At 41.2% G+C, this 22815-nt stretch overlaps 1 protein-coding gene across 1 annotated transcript in view; it reads right to left on the reverse strand.

Moving 5' to 3' along the window:
- The window catches only part of fgd6 (FYVE, RhoGEF and PH domain containing 6), a 123973-nt gene that overhangs the window by 68069 nt on the left and 33089 nt on the right, over positions 1-22815 (reverse strand). The window contains exons 3-7 of the mRNA XM_059654713.1: positions 18570-18705; positions 4789-4853; positions 4656-4686; positions 1309-1460; positions 164-320 (exon numbers count right to left, since the gene is read on the reverse strand). Coding sequence (XP_059510696.1) covers positions 164-320; positions 1309-1460; positions 4656-4686; positions 4789-4853; positions 18570-18705 — 541 coding nt within the window. The remainder of the gene's footprint in view (positions 1-163; positions 321-1308; positions 1461-4655; positions 4687-4788; positions 4854-18569; positions 18706-22815) is intronic.

Genomic DNA, 22815 nt, shown 5'->3' on the forward strand with positions numbered 1-22815 from the left:
ATTTTGCAGACAAGCTGATTCGTAACCCAGTTGGAAAACATTCCAGCATTTCACGTGATGTATTTTGAAGGCTACATAAATGATCAAGTCTTGAATCTAGCTCATAAAAAATACACATGTATAGCAGGAAAATGCTAAATTTGATGCTGATCTGAAGAATTACCTCAAATTCTCTAACCACATTTGCAAAAGTAGGGTTCTTCTTGCATTGTTCATCCAACAAACAAACATTCTTGTCAAACTCTTTGATATATGTCGAGTACATCTTGAGATACGGTCCCTTCTCCATGAAGATATCAGCTATTCTCTGATGCTCTTCCCTACAAATTTATTTTGATAATGCGGAACAGAAATAAAAACAATCCAATATTAAATCAGGCAAAATTGATAATGTTGGCATAGAACTAGAGTTGGTACATGGAAGATAACTGCTGTAGTTTACACTCCCTGGTTCAGTGGATAAATCTGATGCAGCGCACACAATCAAAATAGATGCCAATTTCAGCTGTGGCGACAATGGAGATATTGAACACAACTCAAAACAGGAGGAGAATCCTATGATAATTGAGAGTTGGTAGTGTCAGATAATTAGAAGGTCAGACTCAGTTATGAATGCTGTAGAATTCTATGGGTCATCAATCACACAAGCAGAATGCCGCTTGATCAAGATTTTGGAGGTCTTTGATTATATTTATCACTTTGTGATTAACAGATTGTGAAATGAAGGCATGCTTATTTTCAAGTGCAAGACCCCATATTGGGAAACTGTAGAATTTCTCATCATTTGTACTCATTTAACTAGTAAAATATGTCGAAGTGTAAACAGGACCGAGTTGTTGGGAGAATTTCCAAGGCTTGTAGCCCTTGAACTAAATGTTGGACCATTTTAAATCACTCTGGGGTTCTGCCTCCAGATGACTATCTGAAAGTGATGCAATGGTCACTCAGTGAATATTTTAAAGTCGCAGAGTTCTTGTAGGCTTTTCACTGTAGGCTTACAAAAAGCGGCGGTTTGTGTTGCACTCAACTGATAATAGATTACATTTTTTTGCTTACCAAATCAGTTCAAATAACTAACACAGGCCTCTAGATCACAAATCTAGTGGCATTATGACTGTGCCACCATTTCCCTTCTTGCTAGCAGCTCTTTCCAGTCACTGTTTCTGGATTATTACCTTATTTTAACAGTGACTTCCTCCCAAAGAGAAACCCATATCCCTCAAACTTTCTTCATAATTCATTATTGATCAGATTCAAAAGTAAATTGGAAATAGACTTTATCAAGTCAAATGCTGAAAGATCCATTACCAATGAGCCATTCTTTCCTCCAATTCTCGTAGCAGACCCCGATTTAGTTCATACAGCTGTGGCAGGTAGTATAGGATTTGGTTCAAGATCTTATCTTCAATCACTTGCTTTCCATACTGTCTTGAAGACTGGATCACTGAATCCCTGAAATCCTATAAGAATCCAGATGAATAAAATATGCATAAAAGTTTCAATATTTAAGTTGTGTCTCATTAGACTAAAAACATAGAGTTAGGAGTTACAAAACTGTAACACAACTGAAGGAATATGTAAAAATTTAATTTGCAAATTTAACCCTGCCTGGTGTGGGCGAATAGGAATAAGGAATATGCAAGAATTGGCCTTTTTAAAAAATTGACAGGGAATAAAGAGTTTTAAATTATGAAGCGATGGGGGGAGATATTTTAATTCAACCCATTTAGAGATGTCATTACACAACTCCAGAGCAGGCTGCTTTACTGCTCCAAGAGGTAGGACGCCACCATTATGGCAAAATAGGACATTACTACCAGCTGTTGCGGGATTAAGAACAAGGGGCCACAAACATTAGATTAAATACAACGGGTTTCAGACAAAGAAGAGGAGGAGCTTTGTACAGAGTGCTCAGGTACGGTGGAACTTACCATCAGGAAGTAGAAACAACGTCAAGATTCAGTTTGGGATTTGGGTTTGAGATGATGTTCCATAGAATCCCTACAGTGCGAAACAGGTCATTTGGCTCACAGAGATCTGTCCTCCTATCATATCCCTGTAACCCTGCAATTCCCATGGTCAACGCATCTAACCTACACATGCCTGAACACTATGGGTAATTTACTGTAACCAATTCACCTAACCTGCACATTGTTGGATTGTGGAAGAAAACTGGAGCACCTGGAGAAAACCCACACATACACGGAGAGAATGTGCAAATTCCACACAGACAGTTACCCGAGTGTGGAGTCAAACCACTGTTCCTGGCACAGTGAGGCAGCAATACTTACCACTGAGCCACCATGTCGCATTAAGGCATGATTAAAACCAATTGATTGCTTGGAAGATAAATGTTGACATGGATGATTACCTGCTTCTATCATAACTTCTCACCTGTTTCTATGTGGTCCTTTCAGTTTCATGGCATTTTATAGATTACTGTCCAAAGTTTATTAACTGAATAATCATCTAAAATTATGCTTAATTACACTGCAACTAATAATTGCACAATCAGGTTCATCCATACGTGCAAGGTGTCTAAACGGTTCAGCATCACAAAGCAAGGAGAAACAATATTACAAGTGTACAGTAAATCACCAGATTATGTAACACCTTAAATACTAGCTAAGTACAAAATAAATGTTCTATTCAAATAATACAGGAAAACAAATAGCTGGATATAATTCAAAAACTGTGCCGAGTTAAATTGATAACCGACGACTTGTCCTGGATTTCCGACAGTCAAGAAGGTCCAACAACTCTTCTTCCTCAGATGGCTCAGGAAATTTGTCATGTCCATAAGGTCCCTAACCAACCTCTACGGATGCACCACTAAAAGCATACTGTCCAGGTGCAGAAAGGCTTGGTGTGGCAACTGCTCTGCCCAGGGCCGTAGGAAACTACAGAAAGTTGTCAGGCTATCACAGAAGCCAACCCTCCATCTATGGACTCTACTTACATGGCTCGCTGCTGCGGAAAGGCGGCCAATATTATCAAAGACCCATCACACCCTGGTAATGACCTCCTATAGCCTCTTCTGTCAGGCAGAAAATACAGAAGCCTGAACACACACACAAGCAGCTTCAGGAACAGTTTCGTTCTTTCCAATCACTGTCAGACTGTTGAATGGACAGTAGCCTCAAATAACATAACCTGCAAGCCTCTAAGTCTTTTTGACCTGTACGTTCTTTGCTTGCTGTGATCTTCCTGCACTACTCGTAAATAAAGCTTTTCACTGTATTTCGGTACATGTGGCAATAAAATCAATCAAATCTACTTTTAAAAATATTCATTCACACATGAATCTGGATGGTTGACTTTTAACTGCCCTCAGAAATAGCCCAAAATGCCACTCAGTTTCAGGGCACCTGGAGATGGGAAATAAAATTCTGGCCTAGGCAATATCCAATCAAAGAAAAAAAAAGTGTTTTCAGGTTGTTCAGCGTGCACACATTCAAAATTGAGGCAATCCACTGGAAGCGCAAATGTCACTTTCTCCATTCCAAACTGGTTGCAGTTCTTATTCTATTACCCACAGATTTCCCACCACTCTCCTTTTGAAGGTACCTATAAAACAATTGGTGAAGATACTGTACATTCAAATGTGCAAGATTTAACCTTAGAAAGTTTTCTGAAACATGGATTAAAAAACATACAAAGAAGAAGAAGAAGCTATATGAGCACTACAAATTCATCAATGCTGGGAAGACGTAAGACAATGTGCTTTGGTCATCAGGATCAGAATTTTGTCAAGTCCCAAAGGAACAAATGGCAAAGAGGAAATTTGATCATAGCCATTTTCTCATTACTTACTCAAGTTAGTTCAGGTCTACTTTTCAACATATAAAACAGTCCTCTCAGTACCTAAACTTGCTTTTGCATCATGCAGTTATTGTGGCAAATTTAAAACATATTTGTGCCAGGAAAACTTTCATGCAAATAGAAATACTTCCTAGTAGTGTAGATATTTTAAACTGTTTTGAATTGGCTGATGCTGCATTATACAAATTACTATCCTTCTAGAACTATAACCAGACTTTAAGAAAACCACTGTCTGAATGACTAACTGTTCAAAAAATTATGACTGAAGACAGCAACCAAACAACTTCAAACTGCTGACCCAAGCAACATACAACCTGTCATTGTAAAAAGCAAAGTTATTTTGGACCCAGCAGTTTTGCACTCAGCATTGCAAGGATACATCTGCTTTCCACTCATTAGAATGGTTATAGTTTATATAACTAGCTCTGGCAAATATCACAGCATTAAAGCCTACCAGATGACACACTAACGCAAAAATGAAAAGGCCTTAACAGATGGCCAGCTACGAACTTCACACACATCTGAAATGGATACTGAATCCTTTTCACTGTTGTTCATGGGCAACCACTCATTTCTCCAAGAATGTGACAGCTGACCAATGCATACTAAGACTCTTTCTCAGGATACAAGACGAGAATGTTATCTAAAATTCATTCAAGTTTATTTCTTACAGCCACATGAAAGCACTGCATTTCAGAAGGGGATTCTATTACAGATACTTTGTTGTGCAACACATTCTATATGAGCCGCCAGTTCTGATCACGTTCTTTCATCTACTGATTTCAAAGAATGCAAGAGACTCAAAGTAGAAAAACAGAAAATCAATTACTTACAATGTGCAAAAGCTTCAAAACATCCACAAATCTGTTGACAAAAAAATCCATGGCATTATTCTTTTATGCATGAATTGAGATTATTCAAGTTTTGTTGTTTTGTCTTATATATCAAAATCAAGGCTATACATACACTTTCTCGGAGCTCATGATTTCTCTGGCAATATGATACACTTTGGTTTTCATTCCTTCGCCATTCTACAGAGAACAGTAAAGGCAAGATTTAGATATTACACCACCATTCACAGGAAAATATAAAACATAGCAGCAGCATTACACCAGAATAAATGGCAAACTCAAAAATCAGACAAAAATCTTTCACATTTACTGAACAGTTCGTAGCCAAAAATTTCAAGTTGAGCAAAATCAAACCATTATATCGCAGAACTTAGAGACATGGCCATAATACCTAACTAATTTAAATATTTTTGAATATACATTGAATTGCGATATAATTATTTGCCTCCGCCCATAAGCTGCAACCCATTCATAAGAATAGTATTTGCTGATAAGTGGAAATTATTTTTGTACAAAAAGTTTTGAACTAACCAAATAATTGTTATTCATATTGCTTAATTAAAAAGTGGGAATTTATTACAAAGAAACTAAACAATCAAATACTTTTAATTAACCAACTTTGACCTAAGAGTTGAGACTGCAGTAATAAGAATATGATATAGGAAAATGGAATTCCGTTTCTACAGATTACCAACTTTAAAGATCTTAAAGCATACTCTCTGAACTTTAAAAAATGCAGCTCTAAGTAAAATAAAAGAAACTTTCCTCTTAAGACACAACATACTGGACACTAAGTTGAGATTTATTACTCTTTTAGGTACTTGCATGCCTTACACGACGATAAAGAGGAAGCAAAAGTAGATTGTTTGCAATAGTTAAATTGGTGAAGAACAGAGAACTTATCCAAAGGTGGACAAGTTTCAGCAGGAAGTAACACATGGAACAAAATCCAAAATTTCCTCATTGGTAGATAAGTACTCACACCAACTGCATCACAAATTCTTCCCCATTGTACATTGCCTGTTTCAAACACATTCTGACAAAGATCCAGCATGGAGAAGGGTACTGCACTTCAAAGAGAAACGGAAAAGCAGCCACATGTTGTACAAAGTTCAGTTTAAATCTAACCTCTTTGAAGCAAACACTAGTTCCAGGCACAAAATTAGCTGTGTTAACTTTTTATTTCTTTTTTAAGAAATCTCCAAAGAAACAAGAAACAGCAATTTATTTCAAGTCACATTATTGTCACTCTGATCCCTGATGAAGGGAAGGCCTGAAACAACTCTCCTGATCTCTGATGCTGCCTGACCTGCTGTGTTCCTCCAACTCCACACAGTAAAGCTTTCTCATTGATTAAAATTAACCAATCAATCATAACATAGTCTTTGTTAGCATACAGGCCTGACAATTCTGAAAATTTGAAGCTTGACTTATAAATGAGACCAAAACAGGCATGTCAAAGGCTATATTTAATAAGTTCACAGTTGCTATTTTAAAACAAAAGCTTCACATTTATAGAATACCTTTAATAACCCTAACCCTATCACAAGTCCAAACACTCTTTGAGGAGCAGTCATTGTTTATAAACTGCAATTTGGTCACAGCTAGGATCCACAAATAGAAAGTAACTGATGACCAAAAAATTGATTTTTATAATACGTGAGGGGCAAGTATCAATCAGGACTTGGGAGAACTTGCTGCTTTCTCACAAGTCATGCTATGCAATCTTTTTTGCTTGCCTGAGAAATTGAAAGTTGCATCTCAGTGCCAGCCTAGATTTTGCACTCAAGCCTCTGTTACAGGGCCTCAACATACAACTGAGTGACTTAAAGGCACAAGTGCTGAGCCATAGACTTCAGCAGGCCCATTTGCCTGGATGAGTGCATCCCCAACAACACTCAAGAAGCTTGAAACCATCAGGAAAAAGCAGCCCGCTTGATTGACACCGCATCCACAAGCATTCACTCCCTCCACCACCAATGCTCTGTAGCAGCAGTCTGTACTATCTAAAAGATGAAATTCACCAAAGATCCTCAGACAATAACTTCCAAACCCACAACCACTTCCATCGGAAGGATAAGGGCATCAGACATATGGGAACACCACTACCTCCAAGTCCCACTCCAAGTCACTCACCATCCTGACTTGGAAATATATCACTGTTCATTCACTGTCACCAGGTCAAAATCCTGGAATTCCCTCCCTGATAGCATTGTGGGTCAACCCACAGCAGGAAGACTGCAGCAGTTCAAGAAGTCAGCTCACCACCACCTTCTCAAGGGCAACTAGGGATGGGCAAGAAATACTGGCCAGCCAGCGACGCCGACATCCCACAAGTGAATAGCAAAATAAATCTTGCATACAAGATAGCAGGAACTACAGCTTTCTGAAGGAGGGTCTACGCCAGAAATGTCAGCCTTCCTGCTCCTCTGATGCTGCTTGGCCTGCTGTGTTCATCCAGCTCTACACCTTGTTATATCTTAGATAATACTGAATTACATCATTCAAACATTGTGAACTAACTCATCATAAAAACTTGGGATTGTTCAATCTGTTTCAGTGTTTTGGCTTGGCTTGCAATATTTTACACTGCTAATAATGCCCTAATACTTCACATGCAAGAAAAATGCTCAACAATTTACAGTTCTGTAACACAAACTGTTTGTGCCACCTCCTTCAGAAGGAAGATGCCAACTGAAATCTCAAAACTCTCCAGTTCAATTTTCAGCATAATTTTTATAACATGCCACCTTTACAAAGTCATTCAAATCCCAAAAGAACTGATACAAGTAACAACAGGAAGATACTGCACGCCCTAACACACCCATTATGCTACCATACATCAAGAACATATCTGAACTGACCACAAAAATCCTACGACCATGAGGCATCACAGCAGCACACAAACCCACATCAACCATATGCCAGCTGCTAACTCAAATCAAAGACCCCTTACCCAATATGGACAGAATCAATGTAATACATAAAATTCCACGTAAGGACTACGACAAACATTACATTGGACAGAAAGGAAGAAAATTGGCCACAAGATCCGTGAACACCAACTAGCAACAGAAAGACATGACCAATACACACTCATCTCCATTCACACGGATAAGGAGAACTACCTGTTCAAATGGGAAAACACCAGGATCCTACAACAGGCCAAACAGAGACAAGCACGGCAATTCCTAGAGGCCTGGTTCTCCACCAAGAAGGCAATCAATAAACACACCACTGAGAAGGTAAACCAAAAATGAGGTAATCAAATCCAATGGGCCCCAGAGTTTAAATACCAGGCGGGAAAACTCAACAACACTTCATCAGAAGCTGCACTGATGATGTTACCCAGCAGGGTAATGAAACATCTGCGAACTAACATACCACCTCAGCAAGCCAACCAATCACAGCATCCACAACCCAAGCTACAAATCTACTCAAGAGCCTTAAATGAGACAAGTAAACTAAATTAGCATAAAAGAGTTTCAAATGTTACTGGTTAAATGTCATCCATTCATGAATGATATCAGAACTATAACACATGTGAACTCCCTGTTCTGTGGCAACTAGTTTGCAATTTTTCTCATGCTTAAATTATGTCACTACATATACTGCATGCATAAATCTCTGATGGGACTTTTAAAGAACGGTGAACAGAAAACTTAAAAACATACTAATGAGCAAAGAAAATGAAGAACACAAAAAGAACTGCAGATGCTGTGAAACAGAAACAAAAACAGAAATTGCTGGAAAAGCTCAGCAATTGTGGCAGCATCTGTGGAGAGATATCAGACTTAGCATTTTGGGTCGAGTGACCCTTCCTCAGAAGAAAATGAACGTTCTCACATTGTAATTTGGACTCTGAATAAGGAGTTTGATCTCAACAAGCCACTGTTACCAGAGCACTAATCAAATCTCTTCTGGTAATCTTCCCTCCATAGTTTCCTACCTCATAACTCCCAAATCCCAACCAGCTTGCTACTATCTCCTTCCCACGTGCCACAAATAGGACTGCTCTGGTTGACTTAGCCTGCTTCTGCCCTATTGAACTTGACTACACATTTCTTCTTTTGTTTCTCTCCACCTAAATCCATTTCAAAGTTTCAAATTTTCTTTCTCTAACCATCTCCTCTTCATTACAGATGTCCAATCTCTCTTCATCTCCAACTGAACCCCATGGTAAGAGGCTGCTCAAAGTATTTTGTTTTAGCATGCATGGACAATAAACATGTTGGGAAGCATTATTTTAAACATGAGAAACAAAGCTGAAACATATGCTGAGTAGAAATTATTTCCTACATAGTGTAGAGTGCAGTTCTACAGGGCAGTGGAGTGACTCCCCATTTATGACTGAATTAAAAAGTTAGAAAGATTTGCATTTACATAGCTCTTTTCACAAATGCTCAACAGTCGTTCTGAAATGTAGTCGCTGTTGTAATGTGGAGATAGCAAGAACTGCAGATGCTGGAGGTCAGAGATGATACAATGTGGAGCTGGAGGAACACAGGTCAGGCAGCATCAGTGCATGCTTGGTGATTGGTCAACGGAAAGGATGGGACGAATCCAATGCATCACCCTCTGCCACCTGCAATCAGACACTATCACCTAACAGATATAACCCTCCCCAACTCTATCTGCTTTCCATAGGGACTGCTTTCTCTGTGGCTCCCTCATCCGCTACACACTCCCCACCAACCCCAACCACACCTGGCACTTTCCCCTCCTACCACAGAAAGTGCCACACTTGCCCCTACCCCTCCATCCAAGGTCCCAGTCAATTATTCCATATTCAACAGGGATTCATCTGTACATCTTCTAACCTGGTCTTCTGCATCCGTTGCTCCCAATGTGGTCTCCTTTACATTGGAGAGATCAAGCGCAGACTTGGTGACCAATTCACAGAGCATCTGCACTCTGAAGGCTCCAATCAAAAACACTTCCAGGTTGCCAGCCATTTCAACTCCCCTTCCCACTCCCTTGGTGACATGCCCATCCTGAGCCCCCTGCAATGTCACGATGAGGCCATAAGAAAATTTAAAGAACAACACCTTACATTCCACCTTGGGAGCTTACAACCCAATGGCCTCAACATAGAATTCACTAGCTTCAAAAATCTCCTCACCGCCCATGTCTAGCACTCCCCCTCATCCCTGCCTCCTTGACTGACACAACATGTTTATCTTCCTTCTCACGTATCTGCCCCACCCTTCCCATTGACCAATCTCCACAACCCCCTTCTTGCATCCACCTATCACCACCCCACCCACCTTTCCCCAGTCCCACCAGCCCTCATTTATTTCTGAATGCTCTTCCCCCTCCCCAGTCCCATGAATGGTCCCGACCCAAACTATCAACTTTCCTGTCCTCTGATGCTGCCTGACCTGCTCTGTTCCTCCAGCTCCATGCTGTAGCGATACTGTTGTAACATAGTCGTTAATGTGCACAAAGCAAACTCCCACAAAGAGAAATCTAACAAAGACTACATAATTTGTTTGTGAGATAACAAGGTGTAGAGCTGGATGAACACAGCAGGCCAAGCAGCATCAGAGGAGCAGGAAAGCTGATGTTTCGGGCCTAGACCCTTCTTCAGAAAATGAAGCTCTACACTTTGCTATCTCAGATTCTCCAGCATCTGCAGTTCCTCCTATCTCTGAAATAATCTGGTTGTGGTGTGGCTGAAGCAGGAATATTCATAGAAACAGAATCCCTACAGCGTGGAAACAGGCCCTTTGGCCCAACAAGTCCACTCTGACCCTTGGAGCATTCCAGCCAGACCCAACCCCCTACAACCACCTAATCTACAGACCCCTGAACACTACGGGCAATTTAGCTTAGCCAATCCACCTAACCTGCACATCTTTGGACTGCGGGAGGAAACTGGAATAGCCAGAGGAAACCCGTGCAGACACGGGGAGAATGTGCAAACTCCACACAGGCAGCCACCTGAGGGTGGAATTGAACCTGGGTCCCTGGCTCTATGAGGCTGCAGTGCCAACCACTGAGCCACCAATATTATTTGGCAAAAGGTGATGTCAGATTCAGCTGGTTATACATTTACACTAGAAGTCCATGCCCTTTCTGATTCTGGAAATAGTCTTGTCTCAACTGTACATGGTGCTTTGAGATGACAAATGTGAACAACAGCTACCACCCTTCCAGTGTGTCACCAAATAGTTTGAAAATCTTGACATTAGTTTTCTGATATGCCTTTCACTGTTGCTGCAAATAAAGAAGCTCTCAAAAGAAAATATAATTTACAGTATGATTTTGCACATAAGAGGACCATTAGCTTAATAGCGCCAGTACCAACTTATTAGTAGAAATATCTATCCCCTGCTCTTTCCTCACAACTCCGTACCTTTTCATCTTATGGCTTACATAACCACTTCTATTTTGACAATTACTATTGAATCTACTTTCACCCTTTCAGACAGTGGATTGCAGCTCTCAACTCTCAGTATTTAAAAAAGTGTGTCTCTTCATGTCACCTGATTCTTTTCCTCAATCACCTTAACTTTTTTCTCTGGCTACTGACACTTCTGCTACTGGAAACAGTTTAGTCTCACTTTACTCATTCATGTTGTGGAACCCTGTATTGAATCTCTTCCTAATTGACTCTGGTCTAAGGAGAGCAACCAGAAATTCTCCAGCTGTCCAACTTTTAACACCAGGTATATCTCTATTCGATCTCTTCTACAGGCTGAGGCCTTGGCTCCTTTCCAGGCCTGTGGTGCCCAGAATATGTACACTATACTCAAATTAAGGCCTAACTGGTGTTTCATGCAAGGTTTAACATAACTTTATTGTTTGTGTACTGTGCAAATAAATAGCTCATTTCAAGTTGGGACTCTGTACCTCGAGCTAAGGCATTGGATCAGCATTCAAGCTTCAACTGTTTTCAACCTATATTACTGACTTAAATGAAGGAACTGAACATATTTATCTAATTTTGTTCATAACACAAAACTAATGAGAAAGTGAGTTGACAAGAGGATGGAAAAGGACATAGATTGGTGACATGAATGGCAAGAACATAGCACATGGAACAGAATTCAGAGGAACCTAGTATACACATCACAAAATCACATGGAGGTGCAGCAAGCAGTTAAGGTGGTGAATTGTATGTTAGCCTTTAGTGCGAGTGAGTTAGGGTTCAAGGGTAAGAAAGTCTTGTTGTAATTACATACAGTTTTGATGAGACCGCATCTGGAATAGTATATAGTTTTAGTTTCCTTACCAAAGGAAGGACATACAAACCTTCACACAGGCTGAGTTACATATGCCCACTAAACTGCTTCTTGGGATGAGACTGACTCAAGAATTTTGAACGAGAAAGGTCTCATTATGATACCTCCAAGTTTTATAAGGAATTTAACGTAGTAGACACTGCAGGGATTTTTTTATGGCCTAGAAGCCTGAACAAGGTGGTTGGAATAAATGATCAGCTATTTAGAAGTGACATGAGGGCAAAGAGTTTTAAAATGTTTGAATTTCTCAACTCCAGGAGGCTTTGAATGCCCAAGTTGTTGCATACATTTTCAAGACCAAGATTGATAAGAGTATTGGATATTGGGGTAATAAAAGAAAGTGACGGTGTCATATGGAAAGATGTTGTTGTGATAGATCAATCATGATGTTATTTGTTATTATATTTCTTATTACATGCTCTATTTTGTTCCTGATTTAAAAATAGGATTCCTTGTTTGTAAACAGACTTATCAACTTATCCTAATATCTTTGAAAATTTGCGCCCATACACCTGCTTTGCCTCTATTTCCGAACCCCCTTTAAAAATGAACTATTTAGCTTACATTGCTTTGCCTCATGGTTGCTACTAAGTATGCCACTTGACATTTCTTAAACATTTTTGTCTGCCTCTGCCTGCACATTTCAACGGTTCCCCTAAAGTCTGGTGCTGTATTGCCCTACTGTTTACTATATTCCCAAGTTATGTACCATTTTGAACTTGAAATTATATTCATGATCAGGTCGAAAATTAATATCAAAAACAGCAGCAGTCCAAATAACTCAAAATATGACTGGAAACGTCAGCTTTCCTGCTCCTCTGATGCTGCTTGAACTGCTGTATTCAACCAGTTCTACACCTTGTTATCTCACATTCACCACAACTCTTTTCTTGTAATAGTCTCAATCATAAGGGACAAAGTATTTGATAAACTAAAAGGACTGATGGCAGAAATTCACTAGATCCCGATGACCTGCATTCAAGGGTTTAAAGTAGTGGCAGCAGAGATGGTGGAGGCACTGAGTAAAATATCCAGAACTTACTGGATTTCAGAGGGCTTCAGTCAGATTGGAAACCTGACAATGTGATGCTGCTGTTCAAGATGGGAGGAAGACAGACAGAAAGCAGGAAACTATAAGCCAGGTAGTCTAGCAATTCCGCAATAACAGATGTTAGAGTCCATTATTAAGAAAGGAACAGTAGGGCATTTAGAAAGGTTTAACACAGTCAAACAGTCAACATCATTTTCTGAAAGGGAAATCACATTTGACAAATTTGCTCCGGTTTTTTGAGTATTTAACAAGCAGAGTTAATAAAGAGGAACCAGTTGATATAGTGTATTTCAATTTCCAGAAGGTATTCAATAAGCTGCTACCAAAAAGGTAACTACACAAAATAGGAGCTGACCATACTGTTTGAGCTGTTTTGAGGATTGTTTAACACACAGAAGACAGAGTCAGGATCAATGGGTCATTTTCACGTTGGAAATATATAACTAGTGGAGTGTTACGGTGATAGTTCCTAAATTATTTACTATCTAGACTAAATAAGTAGAGGGGAGAGCTAAGTGTATTGTATCCAAATTTGATGATACAAAATAGATGAGGAGCACGTTGTGATAAGGATATAAGGAATCTGCAAAGGCACACAGATAGGTTCAGTGAGTGGGTAAAAACTTAGCAGCTGGAGTTTAATGTCAAGAAGTGTGAAGTGATGCATTTTGGTGGGAAAAATCATAAGGCAACCTATTATTTATATGGACAGAAACTCCAAAAAAATAGTCCAGCACAGAGGAATCTGGGTGTTCTTGTGCACAGAACAAAAATGGTTGGCATAGAAGTGCAGCAAGTAATCAAGACAGCATATGAAATTTTGGATAACAAAGTGTGGAGCTGGATGAACACAGCAGGCCAAGCTGTATCTCAGGAGCACAAAAGCGGACGTTTCAGGCCTAGACCCTTCATCAGAAAAGGGGGAGAGGATTCTGAAATAAATAGGGAGAGAGGGGGAGGCGGACTGAAGATGGATAGAGGAGAGGATAGGTGGAGAGGGGAGTATGGGTGGGAAAGTAGGGAGGAGATAGGTCAGTCCGGGGAGGACGGACAGGTCAAGGGGGCAGGATGAGGTTAGTAGGTAGGAAATGGAGGTGCAGCTTGAGGTGGGAGGAGGGGATAGGTGAGAGGAAGAACAGGTTAGGCAGGCTAGGACGAGCTGGGCTGGTTTTGGGATGCAGTGGGGGGGAAGATTTTGAAGCTTGTGAAATTCACATTGAAACCACTGGGCTGCAGGGTTCCCAAGCGGTATATGAGTTGCTGTTCCTGCAACCTACGGGTAGCATCATTATGGCATTGCAGGAGGCCCATGATGGATATGTCATCTAAGGAATGGGAAGGGGAGTTAAAATGGTTCGTGACTGGGAGGTGCAGTTGTTTATTGCGAACCGAGTGTAGGTGTTGTGTAAAGTGGTCCCCAAGCCTCCGCTTGGTTTCCCCAATATAGAGGAAGCCACAACGGGTACAGCGGATGCAGTTTACCATATTGGCAGATGTGCAGGTGAACATCTGCTTGATGTGGAAAGTCATCTTGGGGCCTGGGATGGGGGTGAGGGAGGTGGTATGGGGGCAGGTGTAGCATTTCCTGCGGTTGCAGGGGCAAGTGCCGGGTGTGGTGGGGTTGGAGGGGAGTGTGGAGCGGACAAAGGAGTCGCGGAGAGAGTGGTCTCTCCGGAAGGCAGACAAGGGTGAGTGGGAAAGATGTCTTTGGTGGTGGGGTCGGATTGTCGATGGCGGAAGTGTTGGAGGATGATGCGTCGTTTCCGGAGATACGTGAGGACTACAGCAATTGAAATTTTGGCTTTTAATGACCGGAAGTTGGAGATTAAAAACAGGCAAAGGTTTGGTACAGAGATAGTAGGAACTGCTGATGTTGGAGAAAAATCTGAGATCCTGAAACCCCCTTCCCCTCCCTGATTTCTGAAGAAGGGTCTCAATCTGAAACATCAGCTTTCCTGCTCCTCTGATGCTGCTTGGTTTGCTGTGTTCATCCAGCTCTACACTTGATGAATGGTGGGGGAGGCTTGTTTCCAATGTTGCTCTTGTCTCCTATGCCCGTTGTGTCACTTAACAGCCTTTTCCAGGAGATCCTGCATATAATTTCTTTTCAGATAATAATGTGTCATCTAAGGTTTGGTACAATTGCATAGGATGTTGGTGAGGCCACAGATGAAGTACTATGTATAAATTTCATTCTGTATTTTTTAAAAAGAACATACTGGCATTGGTAACCTTATCGAAACATACAGGATTCTGAAGGGACTTCTTGAACTCTGGCACATAGTTACAGAATAGCAGGATATTCATTTAAAACTGAAGTATGAAGGAATTTCTTCTCGCAGAGGAAATGAAAGTCTGGAATACCCTACCCCAGAAAGTTTTGGAGATAAGATCACTCGAAGTATTTAAAGAGGGGGTAGATTGCTTTATGAAATATCAGGGGTTTGAGGATAATGATCAGCTTGCACGAAAGAGAAGTTGAGGTTTGCAGCAGATCAGCCATGGCCTTGATGAATGGTGGGGGAGGCTTGTTTCCAATGTTGCTGTTGTCTCCTGTGCCCGTTGTGTCACTTAACAGCCTTTTCCAGGAGATCCTGCATATAATTTCTTTTCAGATAATAATTCAATTCTCCTTCAAATGTCTCTATTTAATATTTCTTCACCACTCTCTCAGGCACTGCATTCCAGGTTCTAACTATTCTCAGAAACAAAAGGTTTTTCTTCATGTTGTCATTGCTTCTTTTACGACACAAAATTTATAACCTCTGGTTTTTGATCCTTCTACCACTGTGAAGAGTTTCAACCCATTCACTATTCAGGCTCCTTACTGATTCTGAACATTTCAATCAAACATCCGACCTAGCTTCAGAAACTTTAATAGTAGAGCTGCAAATGCATTTATGACATAAAATACATGGATGATAAGTATAGCGTGTACAGTCATTCAAATTCTAGCTGTTCTCTTAAAACTTTAAAACCTTTTGCCTTGGAATCTTGTGCAGTGGCCAAGATCAATAGCCAGGAAAATATACATTTGGGGATACAATCTGCTAACAACTACACATGCTAATGTGTAGGCTAAGACAAACTAACTCAAAGGGCAGAAATAAAGAGTTCAATGGATTACTACTTTAAAAGGAGTAAAAATTTGAAAATAAAACGACTTCCGGTAAACAAGTCTAAACAATTAAGTCAAAACATGTGAAATGCAAGCTAATGTTTGGCCTCTACTGTTTGTAATTTTTATTAATGACTTGGATGAGGGGATTGAAGGATGGGTCAGCAAGTTTGCAGACGACACAAAGGTCGGAGGTGTCGTTGACAGTATAGAGGGCTGTTGTAGGCTGCAGCGGGACATTGACAAGATGCAGAGATGGGCTGAGAGGTGGCAGATGGAGTTCAACCTGGATAAATGCGAGGTGATGCATTTTGGAAGGTCGAATTTGAAAGCTGAGTACAGGATTAAGGATAGGATTCTTGGCAGTGTGGAGGAACAGAGGGATCTTGGTGTGCAGATAAATAGATCCCTTAAAATGGCCACCCAAGTGGACGGGGTTGTTAAGAAAGCATATGGTGTTTTGGCTTTCATTAACAGGGGGATTGAGTTTAAGAGTCGTGAGATCTTGTTGCAGCTCTATAAAACTTTGGTTAGACCGCACTTGGAATACTGTGTCCAGTTCTGGTCGCCGTATTATAGGAAAGATGTGGATGCTTTGGAGAGGGTTCAGAGGAGGTTTACCAGGACGCTCCCTGGACTGGAGGGCTTATCTTATGAAGAGAGGTTGACTGAGCTTGGTCTCTTTTCATTGGAGAAAAGGAGGAGGAGAGGGGACCTAATTGAGGTATACAAGATAATGAGAGGCATAGATAGAGTTGATAGCCAGAGACTATTTCCCAGGGCAGAAATGGCTAGCACGAGGGGTCATAGTTTTAAGCTGGTTGGAGGAAAGTATAGAGGGGATGTCAGAGGCGGGTTCTTTACACAGAGAGTTGTGAGAGCATGGAATGCGTTGCCAGCAGCAGTTGTGGAAGCAAGGTCATTGGGGACATTTGAGAGACTGCTGGACATGCATATGGTCACAGAAATTTGAGGGTGCATACATGAGGATCAATGGTCAGCACAACATCGTGGGCTGAAGGGCCTCTTCTGTGCTGTACTGTTCTATGTTCTATGTTCTAAAACAAAATGTAAAGATCCCCAGACATTAAAGATAAAATCAGACATGAATTCCAAGGTTTACCTCCGAGACAAATCAGTGAACATGCCAGCAAATAAATGACGAGACGATTTTCATAAATTCATTAGTACCTAGGAGCACAGCTATATTCTCAATGGATTTTAACAGTTTCTTCTTTTTATTAACATTTCAAAATAAAGCCATATCTGTGACTTTATTCATGTCATGTGCTGTATGTAATAATGTCTATTAGAATTCTTTGAAAATAATTGAAAAAGGAGACATTTGGTGTTATCGAACTCAATTTGAAAAGTATCTTTGATAAGATGTCTCACAAAAGAATTATAACAAAAGACAAGATTATTACTTGGTGACTTTGCTGAAGATCAAAAAGCATTTATCTGGACAACAGTCAAGACAAAATACCTACGGTGTTGAAAATACCTACTGGAAATGACTTAGTAATAACAACAAGTAGACTGCAAATTTTCCAAAAACATAAAAACTTGACATGATTTGTGCAATCAATTGATGAATAAAATTTTTAATAATGCACAACATGTTGTAGGGAGGGAGACTTAAGAAACTCCGTTGAAAGTCACAGCTGCAAGAACTTCTAACTACACTTGTAACAGTTGATTTACCAAATGGGATATGCAGATATCACACTCTAGAGCTTTAAATGTTGAAGGAAAGAATCTAAATGTTGTGACAACAGATAATGTTTATGAGCAGGAAATATAAATCCTATATTAGTTTTATAATTTATACATATAGTGGCTTCCATTAATACCTGGAAATTGCCAAACAATTTAGAACACTATCTCATCACCAACCACAAGTCCTGAAAGCCCACAGAAGGGGTCAACTATCACACATTATTGCAGAGGAAGAGATGAATAACTGTCTGCAACTATATGCAACAATCTTTCCATTGAACACATGGATTCAAAACTGCTGCAGATATATACATCGATTAGCATCCGCACACCTTTCCAGTTGAATCAGACGATAAAATGTCTTTCTGCAGTTGAATGAATATTAATCTCAATTTCACTTCTCTGCTCTCACAAAAACATCTAGGCCCGAAACGTCAGCTTTAGTGCTCCTGAGATGCTGCTTGGCCTGCTGTGTTCATCCAGCCTCACGTTTTGTTATCTTGGATTCTCCAGCATCTGCAGTTCCCATTATCTCTATTCAGTTTTAAAACTGGTGAGAGATTAAAGTTTATACCCATTGTTAAAGGAAAAAACAGTTAGTAAATTGATTTATGGAGACTGAATGGGATTCAACCAATAACTCTTCAGAACATTTGCTGAATAGCATAATAATCCCTGTTACAGAGTAATTGAACACAGGACCTATTAGAATAAGATTTTATAAAAGGTATCTTAAGAATCATATTTAGACAACAAGGTACCTGCTTCTCATCTTGCTGATCCAGTTCTCCTTTACTTGTATCTGAACTGGCATCTTCTTCATCCGAGCTAAAAATGACTTCTTCATCTGAGTTGATGTCCATTTCTAAAGAATGATTATCTTGATCCTGTACAGAGCTACAAAGAAGTTAATTAGAACAGGTAGAGTCTTACTCTTTCAGTTTATATTGAATATTAAGATTTAAACCTTTTTTTTTGAAAGCGTCGTGCTTAAGGTTCACAAGGTCAATTCCCGGAATGGCGGGACTATCATATGTTGAAAGATTGGAGCGACTGGGCTTGTATACACTTGAGTTTAGAAGGATGAGAGGGGATCTGATTGAGATGTATAAGATTATTAAGGGATTGGACACTCCGGAGGCAAAAGCATGTTTCCGCTGATGGGTGAGTCCAGAACCAGAGGACACAATTTAAAAATAAAGGGTAGGCCATTTAGAACAGAGTTGAGGGGAAACTTCTTCACCCAGAGAGTGGTGGATACATGGAATACTCTGCCCCAAAAGGCAGTGGAGGCCAAGTCTCTGGATACTTTCAAGAAAGAGATGGATAGAGCTCTTAAAGATAGTGGAATCAAGGGTTATGGGGATAAGGCAGGAACAGGATACTGATTGTGGATGATCACCCATGATCATAACGAATGGTGGTGCTGGCTCGAAGGGCCGAATGGCCTACTCCAGCAACTATTGTCTGTTGTCTATTTTGAACTAAAAAGAGTTTTATGAATGAAAATTTTTCCCCTTCCAGGCAAGTGGAGTAGAAGAGAAAAGCGATGCAATCTTACTAAGTCCTTTAATAACTTCAAGAAGACCTGTTACTGTATTTTATTGTGAATTTTCTCCCCCTTCACTTTGCACTGAAGTTACCTTAATACATTTATACTGAAAATATACAAACAGCTTGCGCTGTGGTAGATTTGAACTCATCTATTTTCAATCCATGCTTCCTTGTGTAAATTGTCAAACACCTAATTCGTGTTCTGTTAATATGCAGATAAGTATCATCCTTATCTGACACAGTCTAGACCAGCAACAGTGCTCGGGTCAGCCTTGTAGGTCTGCTGTTCTCAGGTTGGGGGCTGAGCACAGGTGACTGGTAAATTCTCGAATCTGGCAAAGACCCAGTCCCAAAGCAACTGGTCAGTTACATATTAAGTAGGAGTTGAAATGCTGGTCTTGGCAAAGATCTTATTCCCGAAACAACTGAAGTGTGAGCTATAGAATACCCTACTGGAACCTCCGCTCGGTTCGCAATAAACAACTGCACCTCCCAATCGCAAACCATTTCCACTCCCCCTCCTATTCTTTAGATGACATGTCCATCATGGGCCTCCTGCAGTGCCACAATGATGCCACCCGAAGGTTGCAGGAACAGCAACTCATATTCCGCTTGGGAACCCTGCAGCCCAATGGTATCAATGTGGACTTCACCAGCTTCAAAATCTCCCCTTCCCCCACCGCATCCCAAAACCAGCCCAGTTCGTCCCCTCCCCCCACTGCACCACACAACCAGCCCAGCTCTTCCCCCTCCCCCCACTGCATCCCAAAACCAGTCCAACCTGTCTCTGCCTCCCTAACCTGTTCTTCCTCTCACCCATCCCTTCCTCCCACCCCAAGCCGCACCTCCATCTCCTACCTACTAACCTCATCCCACCTCCTTGACCTGTCCGCCTTCCCTGGACTGACCTATCCCCTCCCTACCTCCCCACCTATACTCTCCACTCCACTATCTTCTTTTCTCTCCATCTTCGGTCCGCCTCCCCCTCTCTCCCTATTTATTCCAGAACCCTCACCCCATCCCCCTCTCTGATGAAGGGTCTAGGCCCGAAACGTCAGCTTTTGTGCTCCTGAGATGCTGCTGGGCCTGCTGTGTTCATCCAGCCTCACATTTTATTATCTATAAATGATTGTAGTCAGGTTACATGTGGTCCAAAGATTAACACAGGAGATGGTTAGACTCTCTCTTGCTGGGTATGTTCAAAAATCACACGTCACTAAGTTATAGTCTAGCAGGTTATTTGAAGACACAAGTTGTTGGAGTATCACTCCTTTTTCGGGTGTCTGTTATAGAGAAGGGACATTGGTCATCGAATGTATAAGCAAAAGATCAAATAGTCATAGAACTCATGCAGTGTTGAACAAACCTAAGATGGCTATTAAATCTCTAATCAGTTAGAAAGGATTACTGTGTAAATTCCCAAATTTCTTTCAAGTCACTGCCCCAAGATATATAAAGGTTTTTTAGTTTCCTCAGATTACCAGAGGTGACACCCAGGTCAGACAATGCATTTTAGGTATGAGGCCTTGTTTGGAAGCACACAGGGATCTCGTGTAAGAACATCTCTGGCTGTGTCAACTGCATCCTGAAACCCATTATACAGGGAATCCCCAGCTTCTGTCGTGACACCAGACATTTCTTACGGAAACTCAGCACCCACAGGCCAATCAAACGAGAGCACGGTGGCTCAGTGGTTAGCACTGCAGCCTCACAGCACCAGGGACCCGGGTTCGATTCCAGCCTCGGGCCACTGTCTGTGTGGAGTTTGCACATTCTCCCCGTGTCTGCATGGGTTTCCTCCGGGTGCTCCGGTTTCCTCCCACAGTCCAAAGATGTGCAGGTTAGGTGGATTGGCCATACTAAATTACCCGTAGTGTTCAGCGGTGTGTGGCTACAGGAGATGGGTCTGGGTGGGATGCTCCAAGGCGCGGTGTGGACTTGTTGGGCCAAAGGGCCTGTTTCCACACTGTAGGTAATCTAAAACATTCCTCGTCACAATGGGCGTCCTAGCACTCCACAATAGCATCCCCCATCAGTACCCAATACCAACCACTGCCAATTTCCAGATACCATTCTGAAACTCATCTGCTTCATTCTCAACCACAGAGTCTTTGCCTTCGACAACCAGTTCTTCTTCCAGACACACGGAAGAGCCATGGGTTCCAGATCTGTACTCCAATATGCCATCATGTTCATGCATAAGTTCGAACAAAACTTCTTTGCTGTGCAGGACCTCCAACCAACACTATACACCAGGTACACTGACGACTTTTTCATCCTTTGGACTTATGGTGAGGAATCACTGAAACAACTACATTGTGATATCAACAAGTTTCATCCCACGATCAGATTTACCATGGGCTACTCTTTAGAATCATTGTCATTCTTGGACATAGGCATCTCCATCTAGGACGGACACCTCAACAGCTCGCCCTAACACAAGTCTACGTACGCGCTCATGATGCTGCACATCTCTAGCTTCCAGCCTAAACATATTGAAGACACCATTCCCTACAGACAAGCCCTACGCAAACACAGGTTCTGTTCAGTTGAGGAGGAACGTGACAGACACCTGAAGGATGCCCTCATAAGAGCAGGATATGGTGTTCTACTCATCAATTGCCAGTTCTGACATGCCACAACAAAAAACTCGGAAGGCAGACATGGGAGTACAACTGATAGGGCACCCTTTTGTCATCCAGTACTTCCTGGGAGTGGAGAAACAATGTTATGTTCTTTACAGCCTTCAACACATCGTTTATGACAATAAACGTCTTGTCAAGATCTTTCCTACACCTTCATTTCTTGTCTTCAAACAACCACCAAACCTTAAACAGACCACAGTTCACAGCGAACAACCTTCAGGACATTAACCACAACACCATACAACACTGTCATGGCAACCTCTGCAAGACATGTCAATTCATTAACATGGATACTACCATCATACATGCGAACACCACCGACCACGTGCACAGACAATGTTATCTATCTCATATGCTACAGGCAAGGATGTCCCAACGCATGACACTATGACAACGGATGAATGGACACCACGCAGACAATCACCAGGCAATGGTGCTCCCTCCCAGTGGGGGAACTCTTCCATGGTCAAGGACATTTTTCTTCAGGTGAGTTTAGAGAGGTGACATTAGACACAGAATTTATAAGCAAAAGATCAAAGGGTCATAGAACTGATGTGGTGTTGAACAAAAATAAGATGGCTGTTCAATCTTTAATCATTTAGAAAGGATCAATATGTAAATTCCTGAATTTCTTTCAAGTCACTGCCTCAGATCTTCAGGTAAACATGCTCCAAGATGGACTTCAGGATACACAAAAGTGCACACTCACCGAGCAGAGGCTGATAGCCAAGTTCAGTGCCCTTGAGGACGGCCACACTGTACACTCTCATACACGGACACATACACATACAAATACTCATATGCACAT

This window comes from Stegostoma tigrinum, chromosome 25 (genome assembly GCF_030684315.1).
Source record: "Stegostoma tigrinum isolate sSteTig4 chromosome 25, sSteTig4.hap1, whole genome shotgun sequence".
Lineage (NCBI taxonomy): Eukaryota > Metazoa > Chordata > Chondrichthyes > Orectolobiformes > Stegostomatidae > Stegostoma > Stegostoma tigrinum.